General features: G+C 38.3%; 1 protein-coding gene across 1 annotated transcript in view; it reads right to left on the bottom strand.

The window, feature by feature from the left end:
- Positions 1-27,181, bottom strand: part of LOC126354659 (proton channel OtopLc-like) — a 220,498-nt gene that overhangs the window by 43,726 nt on the left and 149,591 nt on the right. The window contains exon 11 of the mRNA XM_050004434.1: positions 18,597-18,705. Coding sequence (XP_049860391.1) covers positions 18,597-18,705 — 109 coding nt within the window. The remainder of the gene's footprint in view (positions 1-18,596; positions 18,706-27,181) is intronic.

The following is a 27,181-nucleotide window of genomic DNA, read 5'->3' as shown; positions in this document are numbered from 1 at the left end:
CTCCCATCTTCTAAATGCTTGCGAAAGTCCAACACCCAGGATGTCCCATTGTGGCCGGGTACTGTGCCCCCACTGAGAGAATCTCTGCTCCTTCAACCTATTACCCAGAACCTATCCTCCTATATAAAAGCTACCAACCATTTCCTCGACTGACTCCCCACAGTTCCTTTCCCTTTACCACTCTGTGCCCTGCTCATCTCTATTGATGCCACCTCCCTGTACACTAACATTCCTAATGCTCATGGCCTTACTGCCATTGAACACTACCTTACCAGACGCCCTATGGATTCCAAACCAACAACCTCCTTCCAAGTTTCCAGACGAACTATATCCTCAGCCACAATTACTTCTCCCTTGGAGACATTACCTACAAACAAATCCGTGGTACGGCTATGGGCATCCGCATCGCTCCATACTATGCTAACCTATTCATGGGCCATCTAGAGGAATCCTCCTTAAAAACCCAGAATCCTAAACCCCACACCTGGTTCAGATTCACTGATGACATCTTTGCTATCTGGATTGAAGGTGAGGACACCTCATTCACATTCCTCCAGAACCTCAAGAACTTCTCCCCCATTTGCTTCACCTGGTCCTACTCAACCCAACAAGCCACCTTCCTAGATATTGACCTCCATCTCAGAGATGGCTACATCAGTACCTCCGTCCATATCAAACCTACTAACCACTAGCAATACCTCCATTTTGACAGCTGCCACCAATTCCATACCAAGAAGTCCCTTCCGTACAGCCTACCCACCCACGGTCGTCACATCTATAAAGATGAACAGTCCTTCTCTAAATATACCAAGGGTCTCACTGAAGCCTTCGCTGACCATAATTATCCTCCCATCCTTGCACAAAAACAAATCTCCTGCGCCTTATCTTTCCAGTCTCCTACCACCTCCCAAAGTCCCACACTCCAGCTGCAGAAGAGCATTCCCCTCGTAACTCAGTACCATCTGGGACTGGAGCAAGTGAATTACATTCTCTACCAGGGTTTAGATTACCTGTTGTCATGCCCTGAAATGAGAAATGTCCTACCCACTATCCTTGCCACCCCTCCTACTGTGGTATTCTATTGTCCGCCAAACCTACACAATATACTCGTTCATCCTTACACAACCCCTGTTCCCAATCCCTTACCTCATGGTTCATACACCTGTAATAGACCTAGATGCAAGACCTGTCCCATACATCCTCCTTCCACCACCTTCTCCAGTCAGGTCACTAACATCACCAATCCCATCAAAGGCAGGGCTACCTGTGAAACTAGTCATGTGATTTACAAGCTAAGCTGCAACCACTGTACTGCATTCCAAGTAGGCAGGACAACCAACAAGCTGTCAGTTCGCATGAACGGCCACCGACAAACTGTGGCCAAGAAACAAGTGGACCACCCTGTTGCTGAACACGCTGCCGAACATGATACTCCTTATCTCAGTGACTGCTTTACAGCCTGTGCCATATGGATCCTTCCCACCAACACCAGCTTTCCTGAACTGCGCAGGTGGGAAATTTCCCTGCAATGCATCCTACGTTCCCGTAACCCTCCTGGCCTCAACCTTCATTAGTCACTGTTTTGACCCATGCAGCCCCCCCCCCCCCCCCCTCCCCGTTCCCAATCCAGCATTACACAGCTGTCATTTCACTGCCACACCCAGTCTTTTAATTTATTTTTATTTCTTTCCTTTTCGCTATTTCCCCCCTCTTCATCTTCTCTCCTGCCCCCCATCTAAACTGCTACACTTCACTGTCTGCTACTCCCACCATACTATCCCTCTCCCTCCACACCCCAGCCTCCCCCTTACCCCCACTCAGTCGCCACTTCCATCATGCACTGATGCTGCTGCTGGCAGTGTAGTTTCAGCTCTCTGAGACTGCAGATGTGTGTGCATGTTGTGTGTGTGTGTGTGTGTCTACTGCTGACAAAGGCCTTAATGGCCGAAAGCTATAAGTATGTGAATCTTTTTATTGTGCCTACCGCTACTCAGCATCTCCGCTATATGGTGAGTAGCAACTCCCCTTCTCTGGTATTATCCAGCAGTGCTATAGACTTGGTGGCTCCTTGGATACTATTTGGGGAGGCTTTCTGTGTGTTTACAACAAATCTACATCTATACATACATCTACATTCTGCAAACCATCGTGAAGTGCATGGCAGAGGGTATGTCCAATTATACCATGTTATTAGGGTTTCTTCCTGTTTTATTCACTTATGGAGTGCAGGAAGAATGATTGTTTGAATACCCCTATGCATGCAGTAATCATTCTAATATTATCCTCATGATCCCTATGTCAGCAATACATAGAGTAATCATTTTAAGCCAGTTCTTGAATCTTTGTAATAGATTTTCATGGGATGGTTTATGTCTGTCTTCAAGAGTCTATCAGTTCAGTTCCTTCAATATCTCTGTGACACTTTCCCATGGATTAAACAAAGTTGTGACCATTTGTGCTGCCCTTCTGTGTATGCATTCAATATGCCCTGTTAGACATATCTCGTTTGGGTCCTCTACACTTGAGCAATATTCTGGAACTGGACACACAAGTGATTTGTAAGCAAGTTACTGCTCTTCTCTAGTATTCTACGAATAAACCAGAGTCTGGCACCTGCTTTTCCACAACTGAGCTTACATGATCATTCTATTTCATATCCCTGCAAAGTGTTACACCCAAGTTTTTGTATGGGTTGGCCGATTCCAGCAGTGATTCATTAATATTATAGTCAAAAATATAACATTTTTTCATTTTGTGAAGTGCAAATTTTACATTTCTGAACATGTAGAGCAAGCTGTCAATATCTGTACCACGTTGGAATTGTATCAAGATCTGACTGAATATTTATGCAGCTTGTTTCAGATAGTACTTCATCAGAGATAACTGCATCATCTGCAAGAAGCCTGATTTTACTATTAATATTGTCTGTTAAGGTCATTAACATACAACATGAACAGCAAGGGTCCCATCCCACATCCCTGGGACACACCCAAAGTTACTTCTACATCTGATGATGACCCTCCATCCAAAATAACATGCTGTGTTCTCCCTGTCAAAAAGTCAGTTCACTTGATACCCCAGATGATCATACTTTTGACACAAGATGTGGTACTTAGTCAAATGCTTTTCGGAAATTAAGGAACACTGGAGCTATCTGGTTGCCTTGATCCAAAGCTGTCAGTATGTCGTGTGAGAAAAGTGCAAGCTGGGTGTCACATGATTGATGTTTTTGAAATCCATGCTGGTTGGCATTGAGGAGGTCATTCTGTTCAAGATACCTCACTACATTTGACCTCAGAATATTTTCTAAGATTCTACAAAAAATCGATGTCAAGGATATTGGATGGTGGTTTTGTGGCTTACTTCTACTACCCTTCATGTAAATAGGTGTGACCTGTGCCTTTTTACAAGATTTGAGCACACCTTTTTGTTCAAAGAATCTATGATAAGATTATAATTAGAAGAGGAGCTAGCTCAGCCACAAATTCATTATTGTTCAATTTTAATTACTTCAGCTGTTTCTCAACACCAACGACACTAATACTTATTTCATTCATCTTTTCAGAGGTATGAGGGTTAAATTGGGGCAATTCTCCTGGGTTTTCCTTTGTAAAAGAATGTATGAAAATGGAGTTAAGCATTTCACCTTTTGCTTTGCTACCCTCAATTTCAGTTCCTGTCTCATTTGCTAAGGACTGGACACTAACTTTGGTGCCACTAACAGCCTTTACATATGGCCAAAATTTCTTTGGCTTTTGTGAAATGTCATTTGACAATATTCTGATATGGCAGTCATTGAAGGCATCACGCACTGCTCTCTTGACAGACAAACACATTTCATTCAGCATCTCTCTATCTATACTCCTATGCTTTGTTTTTCACCTATTATGGAGTAATCTCTGTTCCTTTAGAAGTTTCTTTACAGTGACTGTATACCATGGAGGTCCCCTCTGATTATGAACTGTTCTACGGGGTACATACATGTCCAGTGTATGGTCAATTATTCTTTTAAACTTGAGCCAGAGTTCCTCTACATGCTCCTGACCTGTGCTGAAAGTTTCAAGTTCCTCTTTGAGGTATGACACTATTGATTTTTATATAGTTTACTGAAAATAAATATCTTTCTGTCTGTTTTAGTTGTCATTTGTACTTTGGTATACATTGTTGCCACAACAATACTAGTTTCAATGCAGACATTATCATACAGGTCAGGTCTATTTGTTGCCATTAGATACAATATATTTCCATCATGAGTGGTGTTCCTAACTATCTATTCTGCAGAGTATTCATAGAAGATATTTAATAAAGTTTCACAGGATGTCTTATCATGCAAACCACTAACAAAACTGTAATAGTCCCAATTAATTGTTGGATGATTAAAGTCTCCACTGATAATTACAGTATGATCAGGAGGTGAGTCTGGTGGGCGACAGAAGGAGCCAGTTATCATTTTATGCTCACCCCGAAGACTGAGTCTTGTCCAAACAATCTCACATGTAGCTTCAGTTTCTATCTTGGTTGATTGGATTTTCTTGTCTACTGTGACAAATGCACCACCTCAATTTCCCATTTGCCTATCCTTTTGATATACACTTATATTTTCCCCAAAAATCTGACTGCTCTCAATTTCAGTTTTCAACCAGCTTGATATGGCCTCTCATTCCAATTTCAATTTGGCTCATGATTTTCAAACATCTTTCTTCTATCCATGACTACTCAGCAGTTACTGGATGGATTTTTTACTGTTTAGCTGCAACAGCCATGCACATTCCTATTGAGCAAATAAAGTGGGTGTTGACCCCTCACCGAAGTGATGATGAGAACTCTTCAGAAATAATTTGAAAATACCATCATCACAATGGGTCTCAATATCTCCTAAAACTTTGTTGCCTTAGCTGATGATGTACTCTTGATGAACAGTGTAAAAGATAGTACATCAGTTTCTTCAAAGGAAATGTAGTAATTCACTTACTTTCAGACCCATATTACATGATGCCTTAGGATCTAGCATATGCGAAAATAAATTCAGTTCATGCAATGCTAAAAATATCAACCTTCCTTTATTTATACAGGGCTCACCGTATTTGTTTCCTCCTGAGACAAGATTCAAAAGCAAAGACAGGGCAACTGCAGAAGCAAAACAAGGCAAGCATAAAGAAACCTAACAGTACATTGTGCCTATGAGCTGATCACATTGTGCCTGTCAGGTGATCTCAAGATGACAAATAATCCATAATCTGAATTAGATACATGCCCATTCCCAGGACCAGAATAATTAATGGAAAATCTCTCTAGCAGTCAGTACATTACCAAAATAGATATTGTGGAGTCATGTCTACAGTTAGCATTAATGTGCTGACTACCATATTTTATTTAATGTCACAGCCAGAAGTAACAATATGAAAAAAGATATTTTGTGCTGTTTCATTTTCCAATGCTGGGAGAGAGGTCAGGGGGGATGGGACAAACAGGGTTATTCATAGATACCTTCAGGATTTCAGAAGATGACTGCACAAAATTTACAAGAGATATACTAAATGGACAATCAGTGGATACACCATCCCTCCATATTTTTAATTCACGTTACAGGTGCTCATTATAGGGAGCATTTGTGGTGCAACAACCATCAATCCATGTGTGCAATTCATTGAATTGAATTGGTTGGGAATGTGCAACTGGAACAGAAATTGCAAATATGTTAACTGAGTTGCCAGCTGCAGGTGCAAATTAACTCACGAGCAGAGCTTATTATTAAAAAAAGAAAAAAATTTAAAATACCTACTGGGCGGACATTGATGCCCAGCAATAAGATGGAGCAAATTCTCACTGGATCTCTGATAACCTATTGTGAGACCCTTAAGTCCCAATGGTGGTCCTCATCATCACCATTATTTTCCAACTCTAGTTTCCCAGGTGTGGTGTACAAGAGCTCGCCATCTCTTTCTATCTTCATACATATTCTGTTCCTGAATAACTTCCTATTTGTGTCCTTTCTCCCCACATATGATCTTACAGTCTCTATCCAGCATTTTCTTGGTCTTGCCCATGGTCTTCTTCCTACAGGGTTCTGATTGAAACACTTTTTGGCAGGTCTTTCACTGTTCATTCTCATTATGTGGACATACCACTGAAGCCTACATTTCTTTATGACACTGGTAACAGAAATCTCAATACCAGCTACTTTTCTATTCACCTCATTTCTGATTTGCCCTTTCTGGTTGTTTGATTCATAGTCCTAATGAATCTCATTCCTGTTGCCTGAATTCTGTTAAGCTCTTTGTTTAGTATGGTGCATGTTTCTAACTATATGTAAGGACAGGTATGAAACAGTCATGGTAGTCATAGGGTTAAATAAGGAATCACAACATTTTATGATAGTAAATACACCATTCAGACTGTACCAGGGCAACCACTACCCATTTGGTGTTGCAAGCACCTCCTGAAATAATCCAATAATATCTAGAACAATTAACACAAGGCATACTACAATATGAGACGTATTTAGATGAAATAGCAACCACAGGAGCCAGGAGGAAGAAGCATTCAATCGACTTAAAGACACTTTCCACACATTCCTACAGAATGGCCTAAAATGCATGAAGTTTTTTCTTCAAGCAAGGATGGAGCACAGTACATATTGAAGCAATATAAATTAAAAGCAGTACAGCTTATTTTGAAGTCATATACAAATTTCAGACTTCCACAAATTTAAAGGAGCTTTTGAACTTTGTTGTTTCCCAGAGGTGCTAAAGTAAGGAGAAGTAAGAGGGTAGTTTGAAGAGTTCTTGGAATGGAATAGAAAATAGTACTTACATCACTGAAACTTTTTTTATTTTTCAATGTAGTCTCCTCGTAGATTACTTCACTTGGTCCAACAATGTTCCAGTGCCTTGATCCCATCTCGATAATGAGTTTGTTCCAGGCCTGCAAAATAGTTCTCAGCTCCAGCTATCAGTTTTTCGTATGAATTGAATCTGCGTCCACCAAGAGAAATTTTCAGTTTTGGGTAGAGATGTAAGTCTGACAGAGCCATATCAGGTGAATAAGGTGGGGTGGCAACAATTAATACCCTAGTTCGAGTAATTTTGTAATGGCAACAGCACTGTGCGGGGGCGCACGTCAAGAGTTATGGCACCCATCTTGCAGATCATTTTTTAATTTCTAATTCTTCATTTAAAATGTAATAAAACCCTTCAGGTGACACCTGGCAAGTGTGAGCAATTTTGCACACTTTCAAGTGGTGATCCTCCATTACCATTTTGTGCACTTTTGCGATGATTTCTGGAGCAGTGACACATCTTGGCCGACCACTGCGCGTATTATCATCTAAGCTCTTCTGACCAAATTAAAATTCATTTGTCCACTTGGCAACAGTTGAATATGAAGGAGCGGAGTCGCCCAGTGTACTATGGAGGTCCTTTGCTTTCATATCTCTCTTTATCACTACTCGAACCTCGATTTTTTTCCATCTTCTCAAATCACTACACAGGAACAACAAGAGAGCCACATAACCACCACAGCTCTCTTCCAAGGGCACTGATGTGGCATGTTTTCACAGGCAACAGTCCAATGAATATCACGTGAACAGCTTGCTGCGCTAGTGCTGACCTTTCATGGTTATTCCAAGAACTTTTTAAACTACCCTCATAAAACTACTATTCATTGAAGGTTCAAGAGAGGCTATTGGAAATTATCATCCCATCTCTCTTCTTCCACTTCTGTCAAAAGTATTTGAAAAAGATACTGTAATCTAGATGCAAAGCTTTATTGAGAAACATAAGATTATTTTGAAAAAAACAGTTTGATTTCCACATGGAAGAAGCACTATATATGCAATTAACAAGTTTGTTGAGAAGATTGGCACATCAATGGACACTAAGAATAAAACTGCAGAAATCCTTATGGTTTACCCATAAACTTTCAAATGGAAGAAAGTAACACAAGGTGTTTCTGAAGGCTCTGTTACTGGACTTATTTTGTTTATGTTCTACAGTAATGATTTACCCTTAATGTGAATGCCCTATTGGTTTTATTTGGTAATGATACATCTGTATTAATTGAAGACCATGAGTCAGAAAACATCCATGTCTGCATTTTCAATGCAATAAACCATCTTAAGACTAGTTCCCCATTCTACTAAACTGTATAGCAATAGTGTTCAGTGTGTGGTAATCAAACTCTACAACCATCTCCCAAAAGAAGTAGAAAGTATTCAATAATCAACAAAATTTAAAAAGAACCTTAAGGCACTCCTGAAAAAGCATTGCTTTTACAGAATACAAGATTGTCATGAATATTATCTATCATAATAAAATTATATATTTTTATTGTGTTTCAAAAATCAAACTATTTCATAAGAGAAAATATATTGTCCATTAATGACCTTTTGCTGTTTCATAATAACCAGCACTATTATTTGAAATCAAACTCTTCCATTAGAAATAACTTATTGTTCATTAATTAACTTTTGCTGTTTGATAATAACCAGCATTATTATTTGAGCTTATTCTTGCATTGGCATTATTCTGTAACATATCTTCAATGAGATGTACAGTATAAGAAATGGTGTTATGTCTATATATGTTCTCATATCATTTGTTTAACTTGTCCCATATCATGTTGTACACTTCTGTACATTGAATGATCGAGTGGATCAATAAATATACAAATACAAATACAATCTAGAAACAAGGTTTCAACTCAATGGATTAACCCTGAACATCCCAAAAATCCATCTGATCCTGTTCAGAAGGAAATTAAAATAAGTCATAAAAATTAAAATGTAGAAGAAGTGGATTCTGTGAAAATTTTAGAATTAAACCTAGATAAGAACTTAAAATAAACATGCTGATTAACTAGTCTGCAAATTATGCAGATCTGCATTTGCAATGGAAATACTAGCTATTACCATTGACATGCACACAAGAAAAATCACTTACTGTTGTTACTTATAAATTATAAGGTACAGTACTGTCTTTTGGAGAAATTCAAGCAACATATTATACTGAAACTATAGAAAAGAATCAGTAGAAATGTGTGCTGTATAGCCAAACACTGGGTATTTTTATATTAATTTGTGGTATAAGACACACCTGAATTTTGGAGACAATTTTTCAAAGAAAAAAGTGCACCTGGTAGTCCATGTTACTACTCATCTGAACTTTTCATGAAGAATGAACTGAATATCTGAGCAGGATATGGTTTATTAATAGCACTGTTGTGTAAATGTAATTGTCTTTTGACAAAAAAGTTATATTAATATTAAAACACTGCTCTGTTCTATTAATATTAGTGAAGTTGTATTACCCATTTTTTGATGTGTTTCCTGATCAATGAGCTTCAAGAATTATCTTTCAGTCTCAGAACTCACAAGAACACCTTGCAAAAACAAGCTGGCACTTCATTGGGAATTCAGACTCCATACTACACACATCAGCTGTAGGTATAGACTATGCAGTAATGAACTATTGTACACTGATTTGGCTCAACAGTACTCACACTAGTCACATTGACATCCAACTAAATCAAACTATGCACCAAATAAAAGGCACAGTAAAGGTGACCCCAATCTACTGGCTACCCACACTAAGCAATGAAGCTCCTCTCCATCTTTATGAGAGAAATTGGTCATCAGAGAACTCAAAAAGATCAAGAAAAACCTTCTTCTACAAATCCATCAAGACATCCCTGAGAAATATAGAATCATATTGCCCTCTAGACATCAATCCATAAGGAATGCAACAATTTTGGTTTAAAATGGGTTCACTGTAATTTATTGGTGGAAAGAGGAATGGACTAAACAAGCATCCCTGCCTATCACAAAGTGCCTTGCCTCACAACCAAACCACCTGGATTCGACAACCCCCACAAAATCTGGGCTACTCTACATAGGTTATGAACAAACGTGGCAGACATGCTGACTCACTGTACAGATGTGGAACAGTATGTTCTCCCAGTCCAACTGTGTTGCTTATAGGCAAATTGTAAAACATAAAGTTGAAGATTTTCCAATGAGAGCCTTCACTGTCAACCACTACAAATTCTTGCACACAATCAAAAGACATTAGAATACATCAACAGGAACATTTGACTATAGATGTGTTCCCATATATTTTGTGGCTGTTTATATATTTTATTTATTTGTATGACTATTCTTTTTTTTTTTACTGTGTGACCTGTGTGCCTTATATGCTTTCTTAATGTCCCTTATTGTAGACTACTTATATGTAATTATTTCGTGTAATGTTCTATACCATTGCAGTAAATAAATAAACAAATAAATGATGTGTCTCTTTTACTCTAATGAAATTATTAACATCTGTACGTTATAAGAAAAATAAACACTTATGAGGCACTGTGTTTCCAACTGAATAACAGCTTTGAACACATGCCAGACAATTTTTCTATTACAGTACTGTATGAAGTAGGAAAAGCCACACAATAAGACCTATTGCCACAAACAGCGACCAGAAAATTGGACCTGAATGGCCTAAGTGCCTACCAGCAGACACATCTCTAGTATTGAATGCATATCTCTTGCTTTACCATTATCAAATGTTAACTGCAGTGTCATCCTGCCACAGACAGAAAATTTTGAATTGATAGATGATCTTTGTGAATGTCTTCCATCCTCAAATACCTCAGTATCTCCATCTATCCCATTGGGGAAAGTGATTAAGACTCTCACCAAGTAATGTGTTTAATGGCTGGGAGTAGATATCATCAGAATGACCAGTATGAGATGCACCATTTAGACCTGCAACCTCTGTAACAGCACTATTGTAGATCAGATTAGAGCACCCATGGGAGTGGCTGGATATAACCTCCAAAACGCCATTTATCAGCGCAATGTGGTTAATTTCTGAAGACACACACTACAACTTCCCATATGTCATGACGATGACAGTCATCACATCACAGATCATAATACAGTCTCTGGTGAAGATCTGTGCCATAAACAGGGTTCCAGTTGAGAGTTTCTCTGGCAAAAAAATGTAGCCCTGCTTCACAACGTTCCACAAATTTTGAGGGAGGAACAACATACAGAACCTGCTGCACACATAGGAAGGTCAGCCAATTAGGACTCAAAGAGATGGAAAGTGATAAAATATTCCAAGAAAGATCACACTGGTTCCCTTGCAACTTAGTGCTCCATCCCCATCTACAGGTGACTCCTGGAACTGTTCACCTGTCACAACAGTCTTCAGGAACACTGCAATACCAAGCAGGGGTACTCTCTTTCTCACAGCTATCTTTAACCACTGGTGCCTGAGAAGCCGTATAATGGTGTATGGGCACCTATGGATGTGGATACGGCAACACCTGGCATGGAGGCCCCAACCTCATATTATTTCAGGCAGATACAAGCTCTGCACCACAGTTGCCAACAGTGGATCAAGCCATTCTTCTTATGCTGCCAGTGTTACACACTGTTCCAGAGCCACTGATTCTGACAAGTGCATAAATGTCCTTTGTTATTAATCTAGATAACATTTGGTCCACTACTGACTCTAAGGGTTGGTTAAAGGGAGCATTCAACATACCTGCGAAATGATGGTATGGTTTCTGATAAGGGTACATCAATGCCATTCAAGAGTCACTCTTTCAGTCAGCACAAGACTATGTCTTCATCATCACCTTTGACCAGGTTTGCTCCATATGGCAAGAGGCTACTGTGCAGAGAGACAGTACTCTGTTTACACCCATCAGGATTGCCAACACAAACATTGGGACAGGTGCAATACACTTGGCTGTTGCAGTTTGATTTGACTTAGGATCTTATTCACTTGTTAATGATGATTCAGTAATTATTGTACTTGTGCTGCTCATAGTGTACCTGCACCAAGGGTGTACATTCCCACTGTTCACATAGATTTTATGTTGGCCAAAACATTAAAATATGTACTCAATGTTGAATGTACACATTATGAGTGCCTTGAAGAAACCTGAAACGTTTCCAGATCCAGATATCACTCTCACAGTTCACTTCTGCAATAGAAAAACTGTTTCAGTTCATCCATATTTTCTCAAGTATATTATTCTGTCAGACAGTAGAGTATGAGCATATTGAGTGGTTGTGGCAGCCATTCATTTGGGGGAACAACTGGTTGGCAGTCATGTGCTTATAAAATGCTTTGTAGAAGTTACACCAGAATTGGTAAATAAAATGACTGCTTTCACAGTGGGTCCTGCATTTGATAGGTTAGGGCAAATCAATGACAGGACTGCAACAGGGTGTTCTGGGTTGCTGCATATGCCATGTCTTGGGTTTTCCCCAGGTGTGTGGCCAATGTTGCATGGGCCTGGGGGTAGGCATAGCATAATAATGGGAAAAGGTATTTTGTAGATGGGTACGCAGTGAAATACCACCGTGTCAGAGATGGGAGAGATGTTCCTCGTTCTATGACACTACGAAAGGTGCTCAAAGCCATGGCGGCAGATGTAGTTAAGGTATTCCAGATCCAGATGATATTTGGCAATGAAAGGAAAAGGGGGTGGCATGCTCCTTTGTAGTAGTCATGAACATGATTGAAGATTTAGGGGCATGCATGGATAGGGTAATAAAACCTGTTTGTGAACTATGTTTGGTTGGTAGTATATGGATGTGAAAATGCTAATAATATCTTTAGCATACTGGACAAGGGAAAAATCATATGCATGCAAAAAATCAACACATATATTATTGTTGTTGTTGTTGTTGTGGTCTTCAGTCCTGAGACTGGTTTGATGCAGCTCTCCATGCTACTCTATCCTGTGCAAGCTTCTTCATCTCCCAGTACCTACTGCAACCTACATCCTTCTGAATCTGCTTAGTGTACTCATCTCTCGGTCTCCCTCTACGATTTTTACCCTCCACACTGCCCTCCAATGCTAAATTTGTGATCCCTTGATGCCTCAAAACATGTCCTACCAACCGATCCCTTCTTCTAGTCAAGTTGTGCCACAAACTTCTCTTCTCCCCAATCCTATTCAATACCTCCTCATTAGTTACGTGATCTATCCACCTTATCTTCAGTATTCTTCTGTAGCACCACATTTCGAAAGCTTCTATTCTCTTCTTGTCCAAACTAGTTATCGTCCATGTTTCACTTCCATACATGGCTACACTCCAAACAAATATTTTCAGAAATGACTTCCTGACACTTAAATCTATATTCGATGTTAACAAATTTCTCTTCTTCAGAAACGCTTTCCTTGCCATTGCCAGTCTACATTTTATATCCTCTCTACTTCGACCATCATCAGTTATTTTACTTCCTAAATAGCAAAACTCCTTTACTACTTTAACTGTCTCATTTCCTAATCTAATTCCCTCAGCATCACCCGATTTAATTGGACTACATTCCATTATCCTCGTTTTGCTTTTGTTGATGTTCATCTTATATCCTCCTTTCAAGACACTGTCCATTCCGTTCAACTGCTCTTCCAAGTCCTTTGCCGTCTCTGACAGAATTACAATGTCATCGGCGAACCTCAAAGTTTTTACTTCATCTCCATGAATTTTAATACCTACTCCAAATTTTTCTTTTGTTTCCTTTACTGCTTGCTCAATATACAGATTGAATAACATCGGGGAGAGGCTACAACCCTGTCTCACTCCTTTCCCAACCACTGCTTCCCTTTCATGCCCCTCGACTCTTATGACTGCCATCTGGTTTCTGTATAAATTGTAAATAGCCTTTCGCTCCCTGTATTTTACCCCTGCCACCTTTAGAATTTGAAAAAGAGTACTCCAGTCAACATTGTCAAAAGCTTTCTCTAAGTCTACAAATGCTAGGAACGTAGGTTTGCCTTTTCTTAATCTAGCTTCTAAGATAACTCGTAAGGTCAGTATTGCCTCACGTGTTCCAACATTTCGACGGAATCCAAACTGATCCTCCCCGAGGTCTGCATCTACCAGTTTTTCCATTCGTCTGTAAAGAATTCGCGTTAGTATTTTGCAGCTGTGACTTATTAAACTGATAGTTCGGTAATTTTCACATCTGTCAGCACCTGCTTTCTCTGGGATTGGAATTATTATATTCTTCTTGAAGTCTGAGGGTATTTCGCCTGTCTCATACATCTTGCTCACCAGCTGGTAGAGTTTTGTCAGGACTGGCTCTCCCAAGGCCGTCAGCATAGTGAACGCATTATTGTGGCCAAGATAGATACGAAGCCCACACCTACTACAGTAGTACAAGTTTATATGCCAACTAGCTCTGCAGATGACGAAGAAATTGAAGAAATGTACGATGAAATAAAAGAAATTATTCAGATAGTGAAGGGAGACGAAAATTTAATAGTAATGGGTGACTGGAATTCGAGTGTAGGAAAAGGGAGAGAAGGAAACATAGTAGGTGAATATGGATTGGGGCTAAGAAATGAAAGAGGAAGCCGCCTAGTAGAATTTTGTACAGAGCACAACTTAGTCATAGGTAACACTTGGTTTAAGAATCATGAAAGAAGGTTGTATACGTGGAAGAACCCTGGAGATACTAAAAGGTATCAGATAGATTATATAATGGTAAGACAGAGATTTAGGAACCAGGTTTTAAGTTGTAAGACATTTCCAGGGGCAGATGTGGACTCTGACCACAATCTATTGGTTATGACCTGTAGATTAAAACTGAAGAAAATGCAAAAATGTGGGAAATTAAGGAGATGGGACCTGGATAAACTGAAAGAACCAGAGGTTGTACAGAGTTTCAGGGAGAGCATAAGGGAACAATTGACAGGAATAGGGGAAAGAAATACAGTAGAAGAAGAATGGGTAGCTCTGAGGGATGAAGTAGTGAAGGCAGCAGAGGATGAAGTAGGTAAAAAGACGAGGGCTGCTAGAAATCCTTGGGTAACAGAAGAAATATTGAATTTAATTGATGAAAGGAGAAAATATAAAAATGCAGTAAATGAAGCAGGCAAAAAGGAATACATATATTATTATTATTTTCAAATATTCCCTTAAAGGAGAACATATGGACTTAAGCAGTAATAATTTTTCTGTATTTCTTCATTACTCCCAAATTCCCTTCATATATTCACTGTGTTCTCTCTTGCATTTCTCAACCATTTGTTTCAGTTTTTCTTTTCTGCATGTTTCTCTTTAAGTCTATCATTTTTATGATGTTTATGAACTGTTCTTGATTGTTTATATTATGTTGTGTGAGTTTAACTTTTTTAATATCTCATTTTGTTTAAAAGATCCATTTTGCCTTGTTCTATAAAATTTCTACGTTTCTAGCATTTGTAGACTTCAAGAAAGCTTTTGACAATGTTGACAGGAATACTCTCTTTCAAATTCTGAAGGTGGCAGGGGTAAAATACAGGGAGCGAAAGGCTATTTACAATTTGTACAGAAACCAGATGGCAGTTATAAGAGTCGAGGGACATGAAAGGAAAGCAGTGGTTGGGAAGGGAGTGAGACAGGGTTGTAGCCTCTCCCCGATGTTATTCAATCTTTATATTGAGCAAGCAGTGAAGGAAACAAAAGAAAAGTTCGGAGTAGGTATTAAAATCCATGGAGAAGAAATAAAAACCTTGTGGTTCGCCGATGACATTGTAATTCTGTCAGAGACAGCAAAGGACTTGGAAGAGCAGAGGAACGGAATGGATAGTGTCTTGAAAGGAGGATATAAGATGAACATCAACAAAAGAAAAACGAGAATAATGGAATGTAGTTGAATAAAGTCTGGTGATGCTGAGGGGAATCAGATTAGGAAATGAGACACTTAAAGTAGTAAAAGAGTTTTGCTATTTGATAACTGATGATGGTCAAAGTAGAGAAGATATAAAATGTAGACTGGCAATGGCTAGGAAAGCGTTTCTGAAGAAGAGAAATTTGTTAACATCAAGTATAGATTTAAGTGTCAGGAAGACATTTCTGAAAGTATTTGTATGGAGTGTAGCCATGTATGGAAGTGAAACATGGACGATAAATAGGTTGGACAAGAAGAGAATAGAAGCTTTCGAAATGTGGTGCAACAGAAGAATGCTGAAGATTAGATGGGTAGATCACATAACTAATGAGGAAGTATTGAATAGGATTGGGGAGAAGAGAAGTTTGTGGCACAACTTGACCAGAAGAAGGGATCGGTTGGTAGGGCATGTTCTGAGGCATCAAGGGATCACCAATTTGGTATTGGAGGGCAGCGTGGAGGGTAAAAATCGTAGAGGGAGACCAAGAGATGACTATACTATTCAGAAGGATGCAGGTTGCAGTGGGTACTGGGAGATGAAGAGGCTTGCACAGGATAGAGTAGCATGGAGAGCTGCATCAAACCAGTCTCAGGACTGAAGACCACAACAAGTATAAAATTTCATCCTTCTTTTTCTAAAGTTGTCCATTATTGTTTCTGCCTGTTTGTAGATCTCTCACAATGACCTCTTTACCCTAATTCCTTCATGAAAAACTGGTCTGGATATTTTATGAGAATTTCTCTTTCCTGCTTTTCAATTGCTCTTATTTTTATTTGTTGTGAGTCACCATAAATTTTACAGCACAGAATGCCTCTGGAAGAAATACTGTGTTATTATGCCTTAGTTTTGCATCGACAAAGAGAGATTTTTTATTGTTATGACTCTATATGAATTTATGTACCTTTTGTATTTTTAAGAGTCGTTCTTGATTTGCTGTAGTGTTCAATACTGATGATTGGGTGATCCTCTCCTAGATATTTAAAGTGTGTAACACTTCCCTTTACTGTGTTACAATGGGGAGTGGGGTGCTTTCCATGTATTCAGTTATCTCATATGAGATTTATAGGAAATTTTCTGTGGTGGTGGTGGTGGTTTGTGTTTAACGTCCCGTCGACAACGAGGTCATTAGAGACGGAGCGCAAGCTCGGGTTAGGGAGGGATTGGGAAGGAAATCGGCCGTGCCCTTGCAAAGGAACCATCCCGGCATTTGCCTGAAACGAGTTAGGGAAATCACGGAAAACCTAAATCAGGATGGCCGGAGACGGGATTGAACCGTTGTCCTCCCGAATGCGAGTCCAGTGTGCTAACCACTGCGCCACCTCGCTCGGTACAATTTCCTGTGAGATTTTATGAAACTTCTCCAGGGCAAGTTTGGCTTCTCCTGTTTTCTCTCTCTCTCTCTCTCTCTCTCTCTCTCTCTCTCTCTCTCTCTCTCTCTCTCTCTACACACACACACACACACACACACACACACACACACACACACACACACACACACAGGATGTTGAACACCACCAGGTGGTATTGCGGGAATGTGATGTGGTAACAAAAGTATGTAAGCAGAGCAGACATGGATGTGGGCTGCAACTGGGGAAATCCATTGAGATAAGCAACTTTTACAAAGGGCACATTATTATTATGCAGAGCCTGTGAACAAGTATCTTGAAAACAGCGAAGCTGATTAACTGTTCATGTGCTACTGTTGTGAGCATCTACAGAAAGAAGTACAGGGGCAGTGAAACTATCACTAGGCACTAAATGGTTGGACACCCATGACTCTTCACACAACGTGGGGCTCAGAGGCTTGTCAGTTCAGTAAAGTACGATAGATGGTGATCTGTGGCATCTCTGATGAAAGAGCACAATGTTGGTGCATGCACAAGTGTTTCAGAGCACACCATTCACTGTACATTGTTGAAGATGGAACTCCACAGCAGACCAACCCCACATGTTCATATGTTGACTCAATGACATTGTCAATTATGATTGCACTTGATATGTGACCATTTGGATTCAACTGCTGGCCAATGGAAACATGTTGGCTCTTCAGGTGTATCATAATTTTGCTACACTTGGCCAATGGATGTCTCTACAAAGACAGTCATTGAGGTAAACCGTAGCTCAAAACATGCAACACACCACCAGGGATGCAGGCTGGCCAGTGCAGTATTATTCTAAGGGAGACATTCTCCTATGTTTGCATGGGACCGATGGTAGTAACTGAAGACACATTGATAGCTGTGAACCACCTGCATCCCTTCATGCTTGATGCGTTCCCCAATTGCAATGTCATCTTTCAGCAGTATAATTGTTCCTGTCTCAGAGCCAGAACTGTGCTGCAGTGGATTGAGAAGCATTATAGTGAAGTCATGTTGATGTCTTGTCGACCAAATTCGCCCAATGTAAATCTTATGGAACCCATCTGGGTCACTATCAGCTGTCATCACCACGTACAGAAATCAGTGCCCCATTATTTACACAAATTGCATAGACATCTGATGCCACATACGTGCACAAACCTAGTAACAAACTGTCAGATTCCTGATATGCAGAATTAGTGATGTATTTCATTCCAAAGACAGACAGATGAGCCATTAAGCAGGTGCTCATAATGTTTTGGCTCATCAGTGTGTGTGTGTGTGTGTGTGTGTGAGAGAGAGAGAGAGAGAGAGAGAGAGAGAGAGAGAGAGAGAGAGAGAGAGAGAGAAAGAGAAAGAGAGAAATTAAGTTATGTTAATGGTAAACAGCATATAAATTGGATGGATATATATCTATTGATTTGACTTTACCTTATGTAACCAACCAACATTTACCAACATGAATTAGACACATATTAGATGCTTAGCAGAAAATTTATTACGTAAATCTAATTATATGTTTCACTCAAGCCTTGCTAATACATTAAAAGTTGTATTACCACTTACCATGACTTACACATGTTTTTGCCTTTTCTTTCCTTGTGTAGCATGTTATGTCAATATATAAGAAGACAAAATACAGTAGACCAACACATACTAGATAGATGTTGAAAATCTGAAAATGAAACAGAAGCAACCTATCTTGTGGATTACTGCTTTGTAGTAAATCATTTCCTTAAGTAACAAATGAAACTGACTGTGTACAAAACTGCTTCAGTACTAGAATTTACATGTGTATTATATTTATAAGGTAATTATTTCCAAGATAAAAATTCAATCACATAAAATGTAAATAATAGTAAATGATAAAGGCAGAAACAAAAAAATCTTAGAATTGCTAATCTTTGGAACCAAAGGTTGCTTCATCTGGTAGAAGGGAGGAAATGGTTGGAGAAAGCAAGACTAATCTGAGATTATATAGGAAAGTCACATAAATTCCCTTGTTCATGGTGACACAAGAGCACTGGATAAGATAGAAATGGTTAGTTTTTCATATATTTTTGTTTGTAGCATTTCACTGTTGGTCCCTCTCACCAAATCATATTCTCCCTCTCTGTCCTGAGATTCTACGTGTTCGTTCCACTTCATTTTTACATTCATTACAACATTTTTCCCACCCCTCTTTTTTTCTCAAAAAGAAAAGTAAGGAACATTAGGGTACAATGTTGCATCCACAATGAGCTCTTTAGAGATGGAGCACAAAGAAGGAAGGACAGGGAAGGAAATATACTGTGTCTTTTCCAAAGAAACAATCCTGGAATTTTTCTTTTATATGGAAAGTACGGTAAACCAAAATGGACAAGGATCTGGACTGCTGTCCTCCCAAATATGAGTCCAGTGTCACATCCCTCATTTCTTTTGTTGGAGAAAGTAATATCCAGTTATAAAAGTTGTAATTTAAGAGACTTTCAAAATGTATGTTTGTTGCTATATACAGTAAAATACATTCTATAGGCTGTGTGTTCAAAAGTAAAATAATAATATGTAGAGACAGGAATATTAACACAAGTGTTGAGGATACAATTAGTACTAATTTCCTAATAACTTTGATCACTTTTGGTGTGCCAAAAGTATTAAATGCTGGTACTGGTTATCAGAAAGTTTACTGTCAGTCTTCGACCATGTACCATACAGATATCAACAGTGAAAGCTGTAAAGTATTTATGGAAGATCTTGGCTCAATACAAACTTCGTGAAGCCCACAAAACAGCAGGCCTGCAAGAGGATGTCATACTCACAGTTTGTCTATGGTATTAGCAAATGAAACTTGGGATGCAGTGCATATGGAAAGCAATGTAGATGATGAGTTACCTAAATTCTCCCTGTTGTTTAAATTGATTTTTGAGGAGCAAAAAATAGCCACGTCAACAACAGCAGCTAAGGAGAGTAAATGGATAATAGCAGATACTAGAAAGTTGCCCCAGGGACTTACATTTCTCACTTTGTTACAAAACCTTTACAATAATACACAGACCATACATTACAATCATAGGTACAAAAAGATATACAGGGCAGTACGGATTGCTGCAAAAAAATAATTTAATGACAAATTAATATATAATGCAGAAAATAAAATAAAATTAGTTTGTGATATCACAGAAAAAGACAACACAAGAATAATAACAGACAAATCAAAGATGAGGATAGAATAATCAAAAATCCACAGAAACTGACAAATGAGTGGTTCCAGTTTTACACGGAAAACAGGGTGCAAAAGGTAGAGATGTTTCATCTGTCTGTTGATAATAAATTTTTAGTAAAGCAATTGTCAGTCAAGAATCATATAAACAAGCTGTGCCTCAGGATAGTGTGTTCATTTCAGTTCTGTTCTTAACACAGGTGCTGACTCCATGGGGCCTGAGGGAACCCGAGTTCCCTCAAAAATTCGATTTGGGGGGGGGGGGGGGGGGCAGTGGAGCCCCACCAATAATTTATGAAAATTATTAGTAAAATAAAACTTTGTAATATCACAAAATTAAGTTGGAATTTTTTATTTTTCTTGTTTGACAATAGTTATCTTTTAAAATACATTCAGTAATGAGTAAAAACAAATAATTATTATGGTAGTAAGCAGGTTAACTGAAAGTGAGTGGTGTGAATCATGATAGTGTTACAGTGCTGCGGCCGCAGTGACATCGAATGGACTGGAACAGAAGAGCCTGGGACCCTTCACCTCACGTCCCCTTGACCCTTAAGACATTATGACACTGCAGCTATAAAAGCCCACCCTGCTGTCACAGTCATTCAGTGTGGATGGTTTCATTCAGTGAATGCTGCAGATGTGTTTAGTGTTCCAACTTCAGTGTCTAGTGGACTATTTTATATGAATATATTTTATTTGTTTACTTTAGTCTCTTAGTGTATTGTGAATTAAGTTTGAAATGGATAAATTTGTTACAAAAAAGGCGTGCTTGGAAGTTGAAGATACTGCAAGTCAAACTCTAACAGTTATTGTGTCGTCAGTTGCTTCATCATCTTCAGGCGAGAACCGTTCACAGCCAAAACTTGGACAATCCGGTAAGGGCGGACCATTTCAGAAGTCTTGGTTGATCAGATATACATGGATAGAATATGAAGCATCTACTGAAAAAGTTTTTTGCAAAACCTGCAAAGAGGCAAATGTTAAAAATCTTTTACAATTTTCCTCAAGAAAAGAAGATACATTTACTTGGTAGGGTTTTCTAAATGGAAAAAGGCTTTAGAAAAATTCTGTCTTCATGAAAATACATTTATGCATAAAGAAAGTGTTCTGAAACTAAATTCTATCAGTCACGGAAGACTGGCCTCCCAACTGAATGAACAGTTAGATAGTGATATGAAGAAAGGCTGTTTAGCTCTTGAGACAATTTTTACTGCCATGCAATTTCTATACTGACAAAGACTAGCAATTAGAGGGCATGAAGGGTTTCAGTAGTCGGAACTCCGAAAGAATGACATACCTGAGTTTAAAGATTGGTTAGGACATTCAGAGTATAAGTGGACATCCCACGATATTCAAATCGAAATCATTGATCTACTAGTAAAGTCTGTGTTGAGAAAGGTATTGGTGTCAATCAAGAAGACTGAACATTTTTCTATTGTGGTTGACGAAACAAGTGATTCTCCAATTCATGAACAAGTGTCATTTTGTATTCGTATTGTTGATGATTTCTTAATCATCAACAAAGACGTAATTGGCTTGTACAAGACCCCCAACACTGAATCACAAACTCTGTTTAGTATTTTAAAAGAAATTTTTGCTCATCTTGATTTGTCAATGGATAACTTAAGAGGACAGTCCTATGATGGTGCCTTGAATATGAGAGATAACTTCAAAGGAATAAAAAGTTAGTTTTGGATTTTCAACCAAAATCACGTTACGTGCATTGCACTGCTCGCAGTTTAGACTCAGCAGTTGTAGTCTGTCTCTGCCATCTTACATCTATGAGGGATATTATGGTTTTAGCCAAGAACTTAATGAACATCATAAGGGAATCCAACAAAAGGATGGGACCTTTTAGAAGCATACGCTGTGAGAAAGCCAACGACGGCCCCTTTGCCCAACTCGATGGACTATGTGAGCTTCTAGTATCTTGAGAATACTGAAAAACTTTGAAGAACTTCTAGAGTTTTTTGAAACATTTTCTGCAGAGGACAAAACAGAAGCAAGTTACAAATGTGCAGGCTACCTTGAGTCAAAGTTACAATTCAAGACTTATTTCTTTTTACGTCTTTATTGCCATGCCATGTCAATGAAAAAAATTCAATGCCCTCATATAAGTGTTACTGAAGATTGAATGGAAGATGTGTTAGTTTTGAACGCTTTTGGGAAGTGTGTTTAAAAGAAAAACCTTCACAAGTTGATTATCCTTTGCTTCCTCAGAATCGTAGTATACCAAGTAGTATGAAAACAATGAAGCCAGCTCACCACACACTTTCAAAACCCCAAAGGTATACTACAAAGCTATTTACAATTGAAGTTGTGAAATGGTGCAATCTTGCATTATTGGGCGCTTTGCTTCAACTGGACTCACACCGGTCATTGCAGTTGAACAAGAGTGCTTGCTTTTAGTAGACAGAAGTGAAACAAATTTAAAAAATCAACTGAGTTTTTCAAAAATGACCTATACATATGTTAGCCAATATTGCTAATAAAAAAATTACTGGTCTTAAAAAACATGCATGATGTAAGAAAGTACATTACACAAGAGACTGCAGTTATAGAAATGTTATGTGAACTATTGAAGTGCATTGAGCTTCTCCAAATAGTTCCAATCATGACTGCAACAGCAGAATGGTCATCTAGTGTCCTTAGACATCTGCAGTCATATCTCCTATCAACAATGGGACAGAAGCAATTCAACAACTTGGCTGTTCTTCATGCCCTGCGAGATGTTTTGGATGAATAGGATATCCGACCAGTCATCAATGACTTCATATTCAGTAATCCAGTCAGACAGTTGACATTTGCGCCTTTCTAAAAACATCTAGCCCTAATAATGGCATTTAGACCAATATTAATTTCTTTTATAAAATAATGAATGAAATACATACATAATGTTAAATTTTCAGTTTTGAAATATTAGTACTAGTTTAGAACTGTATTACTATATTACTATAGTACTGTATTAGTTATTTTCAAATACTTAAATAGTTTTAGGGTGTAAGACCCAATTAAAACCCGCTATTTACATACTTTTTGACTGGGAGTATTAGGCATACTGTATTAACTTCATTAACTGTATTAAAGCATTGGCTTTGAGATATTATTTTTATTTAATGAACCCTGAGCCTTATTCAAAGTAAGCTTAAATTAGCTATTTCACTTATTACTGTGCAACAACAATATTTTATGTTTCATCCTTTTAATGACAGTTTAGGACTTGTTTAAATATAATTTCAGTCTTTTCAGAGCTATATATTCACTGCTCTGCAATAGTGTATAAGCATGATTATTACTGTAAATTAAATTAGCTTTTTATGAAAAAACCATGCGTGTTTTTTTTCAAAGCTATAAAATGTGCCAGGTTTGTCGAGTTTCCTGGAGTGTCGAGTTATCAAGAGTCCAGTTTTTGGGGTTCTAATGTTTATCATATGACTCTAAAATGCCTTAAAAAACTTTAAAACTCACTATTTTTCATCTAAAATTTAAAACATTTATGAGGGCAGGACCCCCAGTATGCCCCCCAATATTTTTTATAAGTTGGCGCCCCTGGTTCTTAATATGTATCAATACCTTTACACATAGTAAATAAAATAGAAAGAAACTTCCACATGGGAAAAATATATTAAAAACAAAGATTCCAAGACTTACCAAGCAGGAAAGCGCCGGCAGACAGGGACAATGAACAAAACACACACACAGAATTACTAGCTTTCGCAACCGATGGTTGCTTCTTCAGGAAGGAGAGGGAAAGACGAAAGGATGTGGGTTTTAAGGGAGAGGGTAAGGAGTCATTCCAATCCCGGGAGCAGAAAGACTTCCCTTAGGGGGAAAAAAAGGACAGGTGTACACTCGCGCACACACACACAAACACACACATATATCCATCCGCACATACACAAACACAAGCAGACAAAAAAAAAAAAAAAAAAAATGTAACCAGCATATAATGCTATTCTGTCACTAGTTTGTAACAGCCAGTGTCTTGTGGTGCCTTACTATTCAAATATACATTTGCTTCTTAGCTATGGGGTTCTTTTCTGAGTATCAAACGAACAAAACATGGATACAGTTTTTGAAACTGTAGAAGAAAACAATAAGAATAATAACTAGAAATAGCAGGCAGGCTCATTCTAAGAAACTACTTAAAAAACTGGGTATCCTTTCCACACCAAGTTAGTACAACTGCCAATCTATTGTTCCAATCAGGAAAAATATTACTAAGTCTTTCACTAATAGTTCTATATAGATATGTGGAACAAGAGCCAATTTGCACGTGCATAGGAAAAACAAACAGAAAACTCAAAACTGCAGTTTCTTTAAGGGAATAAAATTGTATAATAAGTTGCCCAAGTATATGAAAAAGTTTACCAAAATACATCTGTTTAAAAAGGCGGCTAAAACAGTATTCATGAGTTATGCACACTATACAACTAATGATTACTTGGTGGACTCACAGCAGTGGCTAATAATGAATGGGGACAACTACAACACCCTGTCGAATTTCAGTACATGATCACAATGTACTGCATTTATAAGAAAATCATGCATTAAGATGTATAGTGCATGATACCAATCATGAGGGAAATGCTGACTCAGTTTTTCAAGCAGACTGAGGGCAGGACATGAAGATGTGCATGGTGCGTAGTTGCAAGATTATGGTCCTGGAGGCAGTTCTCCAAACACAGGGTCTAATCAAATGAGACACTGCAGTTGTTAAGACACTGATTTCATATTCAAGAGGATTGAGTTTGCTATGTTAATCCACCTTCTTTACATTTTCTGCGATTTCTATAAATCAATTCAAGCAAATGCCAGGATGGTTCCTTCAGCAAGGCCATGGCTGAGCATCTGCCTCATCCCCATAAAATCCTACTTATATATTCCATGTGTATGTATATTTTGAGCTATTTATTTTTATTATCTTAATATAAGAAATTCTGTATCATTATGAGATGATTCCTGGATGAATAAATAAATCAGATCAAATCAAATATCCCAGTTAAGTTTTCACTCAGCACTGCAATGAAGATATTCTAAAACTGAGTTTGTCCCTCTGCTCCTCTACCCTCTCAGAAACTGCTACATGGGAAATGGTTAATGATTTACACTCCAGTAACTCTTTCCTCATATGAGGAAAAGGGTAGATTGCTACACACTGTAAAGATGACACACTGAGCTGCAAACACGCATGATGGAGAGACTATTACATTGCAGCTTTCAGACTAAGCCTTCTTCAGAAAAGGAAAATGCATACACATTCACACAAGCAAGTATACACCTCACAGTCACATGACTGCTATCTCTAGCTGCTCCATCCATAAACATGTCAAACCAGCAGCATTCTGGAGTGGGGCGGGTGAAGGGGAGGGACTGCATGGTATGTGTAGAAGAGGAATCGGTGCTCACTGGTGGAGCATGCATTGATTAGAGAGGGCAGGACAGGCATGAAAGACATAATGTCAGAAGGATGTAGAGTAGGGAGAGTGGGAGAAAATAAGGTGTGGAAAGGAGCAGAGAAGGGCAAAATACCAGTGGGTGCGCCAGCAGAGAACAGTGAACAGTGAAGGTGAGGGGAGGAAACAGTTGGGGTGAGGGTGTACAGATACTAAGTTACTGTATGTTGAGGCCAGGATGATTTCAAAAGTGGAGAATGTGTTGTAAGTATAACTCGCATCTGCAAAGTTCACAAAAGCTGCTGCAAAGTTCACAAAGGCTGGTGGTGGACAGGAGATCCAGATGGTCAGTGTTGCGATAGAAATGGGACTACATTCACATCCCTATCTGAAATTCCTTCCCCATGTCAAAATTCTCTGAAGAGATCAATTTACCTTGAATTTTTAACTTCCTGGGCTTTATACTGGTATGCCTGTACCCAGTTCCAGAAGTAAACTGTCATTTAAAAAATTAGTACAAATGAGTTTACTATATCAGATTAAATTTCACATTAATATGTTACCTGATTGATATTAGCAAGCAAGGGGAGTAAGCCATTTGTTTATAATCTAACTTTGAAAGTTTCGTGATGTGAACTGTGCAGCCATGTTGCACCACATATTCTTGAAAATTTACTTCTCCCTTATTTCTGAAAAACTATGATGTTTATTCATTATGATTACTTAAAAAGATAGCTCTACTTGAGAGTTATTCATAATACCCTTATCAATATTTTATTCAAAGTGATTTGTTCACAATGAACTAAAATGTAATTTAAAATGCTGTACCATAAAACTGATTGAAATTGTATATGAAATTAAGTAAACTTTTCCAACTGAATATGTAGGGCAATATGTGGGCCATTTTTTAATGTAAGTAACGAAATTCACCTAAAGACTTTTAATTGTTATTTTGTAAATCTTACTTTTAACAATGTATTCAATTGTTTAGTTTTGTACAACAGGAAGTGGTGCATAAGCCATAGGAGGCAGTAAGTCGAAGAGTAGTAAGAGATAGTGAGTACTACGGAGAGAAAGAGTCAGTCAGTGAGTCTGCATTATTGTCTTTCAGAAACTGTTTGTGTGAGACTCTTTCATAGACTGTCTGGCAAGAGATGTATACATCATCAAAGTACATCGAAATCAGTCTCATAATACAAAACAAAAAAAGTGACTTACTCCATGTTTTACTTAAAAAATTAATACATCAGCAACGTTGAACACTGGAACTTTCTGAAGCAACAGCCCCTGAGGGGGAAAGAGAGAGAATTTCAAGATTCTTAAATGGAGCTCTAAAAGATATTGGGTCACCTACTGTACATAATATTCTTATGCTAGCTTTTGCTGAATAAATACTAATAATGCTATAAGACAATCAGGAGTGAAAATATGCAAAACAAAAAAAGGAAATATCCTTGCTTTAGGCCAACACTGTGAAAGATGCTCTTAATTGAAAAACATGGCAAACTGAGTTGTCATTTGCTCTAAGAATTTCTCAGAAGTAAGGGAAATAA

The sequence above is a fragment of the Schistocerca gregaria genome, chromosome 3, assembly GCF_023897955.1.
Source record: "Schistocerca gregaria isolate iqSchGreg1 chromosome 3, iqSchGreg1.2, whole genome shotgun sequence".
NCBI lineage: Eukaryota > Metazoa > Arthropoda > Insecta > Orthoptera > Acrididae > Schistocerca > Schistocerca gregaria.
Note: the sequence above shows the minus strand (reverse complement) of the source record. Positions and strands in the feature narration are given on the sequence as shown.